The 2,983-nt window shown below is 38.5% G+C and overlaps 1 protein-coding gene across 1 annotated transcript; it reads right to left on the bottom strand.

Annotated features, from left to right (window-relative positions):
* Window positions 1-215: 215 nt before the first annotated feature.
* On the bottom strand, window positions 216-908 carry LOC136813409 (uncharacterized). Its single transcript, XM_067069931.1, has 2 exons — window positions 759-908; window positions 216-491 (listed from the first exon to the last, which is right to left on the bottom strand). Exons 1-2 carry the CDS (start codon window positions 906-908, stop codon window positions 216-218), a joined length of 426 nt encoding a protein of 141 aa, XP_066926032.1.
* Window positions 909-2,983: the final 2,075 nt, after the last annotated feature.

The following is a 2,983-nucleotide window of genomic DNA, read 5'->3' as shown; positions in this document are numbered from 1 at the left end:
GCAAATTGCTTTCAAAAAAGTGTCCGGAATTTCTGTAACAAATTGGATAAAGATCATTCAATAATTGATGAGACAATTGTAATTACTTTTTAATTTTATGCTATTGAATGTTTTGATCTGAAAATAAAATATGACAAAACATTAAAGAAAAGAATAAACTATCAATATCCTCCACCCCCTCCAGTTTTCAGTTCCTTTGAAAATTCTATTGGGACTTATGTCCACTGTCCTGTTTCTGGCACATATCTACGCGGTGCCTTACTAACACGTCGAGGTCTGGGAGGGGTGCATGAAGGCTCTTCAGATGATTTCTTTGGGGTGCCCATCGATGACGGCACTGCGTCTTTGGGTGTTCCAGGTTGCGTCACTGGTACACTAACGGGAGGCAGGGGCGAGATGGGCTGTGGAGCAGCTGTAAGAGGTGGAATGACTGGTTCTTTTACAGGTGTAGCAGGCGGCAGAACAATCGGACTTGATGGCAGTGGAGTCGACTGTTGTTGGGGCGGTCGAAAAAGTTGCACAGATCGTCAGCACGTCGGGTCTTGGCAGTTTGAGAGTTCTTCTTTGGGAGTGGCGGCAATGAAGGTCCAACAAATGCGTCTCGGTTGGTGATGTCAACAGAGGGTGGTTCGAAACGTCGAAGGTAGCGCCGGTTGTGACGGGTTAGACGACCAGTGCCATCAACTTTAACCGTGTAGCTGTCGTGTCCATGGAGCTCTTTGATTGTGCCAGATCGATCCCATCGTTTGGGTTGTTACCAGTCTGGTTCTGGATATAGCATCTGTCACCGAGGTGGAGGTCAGGGAGCATGCGAGAGTGGTGGTTCCGCTCCTCAGCAGCATGATGGAATCTGTGACGTAGGGGTTCCTCTTTCTGTTACCAAGCTTCGCGCCAGATAGGACGGACATGTTCGTTGCTGAATTTCTCAAGGCGATTGATGAATGCAAAAGCGTCACGGATGGGACGACCAAATACTATTTCCGCAGGTGAAAGTTGACAATCAGGGTCAGGTCCAACAGTCAAAAAACGTGATAGTTTGAGGAGATAGTATTTTGAATGGCGTAGATGGAAATGGTATTTCAACTAAGAAAGCAAGAGCTGTTGTCAGAAGTTTTCCTGGAGCTACCACAAGTGATATGATCGATTTTATAAAACCTTTGGCAAAGAAAAAACCTGACATGATGATTATTCCTGCTGGGTCAAATGATTTGACAAAGGACAATATGGACACAGTTGAAAATTTTGGAATCGTTCTTGCAGAAATCAAACGAGAATCACCTGATACTGAGGTTGTTTTATCAAGTTTATGCATTCGAAATGACAAACAAAATGAAACGCACGGCTTATATTCGCATATGAATGAAAATACATGCTTTAAATCTGAAAAAGGTTCGTGCATTGGTCTAATCCTTTCAAATCAAAAATACTCTTTTCAACACCCTGGTACAGTTGAAACTGGCATTAGTGATTATCATAGTATGATTTACACTATGTTCAAAGTAAAATTCAAGAAAACTGAGCCCAAAGTCATCAAATATAGAGATTATAAAAATTTCAGTCTTGTAAATTTTCTTCACGATCTCAACATATATCTAAATGATAATTTGACATTTAGCAACTTTAATTATATTTTTCAACAAATTATCGATCATCATGCTCCTTTCAAAACCAAGTTCCCTCAGAGCCAATAATAAACCTCATGTAACAAAAACACTTAGAAAAGCCATCATGAAACGATCACATTTGAAAAATATTGCAAATAAAACAAAAAATGAGGTTGACAAGGAAAATTATAGGCGACAGAGAAATTTGGTTGTGAAACTAAACCGGAAAGAAAAGAAAACATACATTGACAAATTAAACCCCAAACAGGGTAAATCCTTTTGGAAGACCATCAAACCATTATTTTCCAATAAAAATAATAATGTCAATGAGAGTATTCAACTTCTTGAAGGTGACTTAATGATTGATGATCCTCGTTGCTTCAATTTTCAATAACTTTTTCAATCAAATTACCGATAGCCTTGAAATACCGCAGTGGTCAAACGAAAATAATTATATTTTAGACAATAATAACTTAGATAATATTTGTGAATATTACTCGAGCCATCCAAGTTTAGTAGCAATTAAACAGGTATCCCCTCTGGCTACATTTAAATTCAAGGAAGTTAGCTCTAAGCAAGTCTCAAAAATTATCTTATCTCTTGATCATTCCAAGTCTGTCGGTGGACTGATACCTGTTAAATTGCTAAAACTTGGAGTTGAACGTTGTTCTCCAATTCTAGCCACTCTTTTTAATTCAGCAATTAATACTGGGGTCTTTCCCCATGACCTTAAGCTTGCAGATATCATTCCATGTCATAAAAAAGATAGTGCCTTGGAAAAGTCAAACTATAGACCCATAAGCTTGTTACCTACAATATCTAAAGTCTTTGAAAGACTCATGGTAAATCAAATGCTGCCTTTCTTATACACTTTCCTCTCGAAATTTCTTTGTGGATTCAGAAAGGGCCACAGCACACAACACGCCCTAATAAACTTACTTGAAAGGTGGCAAAATCATCTAAGCTCAGGAGATAAAGTAGGTGCCTTGCTTATGGATTTATCCAAGGCATTTGATGTTCTTCCACATAATCTTCTGTTGGCTAAGCTTCAGGCTTACGGTTTCGAGTCTCCATCTTTAAATCTAATTCAAAGTTATCTTTTCAATCGAAATCATCGAGTCCGCATATCTTCAATATTTAGTGAGTGGCTAAATCTGGGGTTCCTCAAGGCTCAGTATTAGGACCTAATTTATTTAATGTTTTCATTAATGATATGTTTATCATATTTAATGAAGATGACATCTGTAACTTTGCTGACGATAACACTCTTTTGGAGGCAGGAAAAACGCTTGAAATTGTTTACAATATGCTCTCCAAAAAAGCAAAACTAATGTTAGACTGGTATGCACAAAATTCATTGGTGGCAAACTCAGCAAAGT

This window comes from Clytia hemisphaerica, unplaced genomic scaffold (genome assembly GCF_902728285.1).
Source record: "Clytia hemisphaerica strain Z4C2 unplaced genomic scaffold, Clytia hemisphaerica genome assembly, whole genome shotgun sequence".
NCBI lineage: Eukaryota > Metazoa > Cnidaria > Hydrozoa > Leptothecata > Clytiidae > Clytia > Clytia hemisphaerica.
Note: the sequence above shows the minus strand (reverse complement) of the source record. Positions and strands in the feature narration are given on the sequence as shown.

What these genes read in the sequence shown, in the direction of transcription:
- LOC136813409 (XM_067069931.1), bottom strand. Translation starts at nt 908, where the DNA reads ATGTCCGTCCTATCTGGCGCGAAGCTTGGTAACAGAAAGAGGAACCCC. An exon ending in CTATATCCAGAACCAGACTG is followed by an intron (nt 492 to 758) that starts GTAACAACCCAA and finishes CCCCAACAACAG; the next exon opens with TCGACTCCACTGCCATCAAG.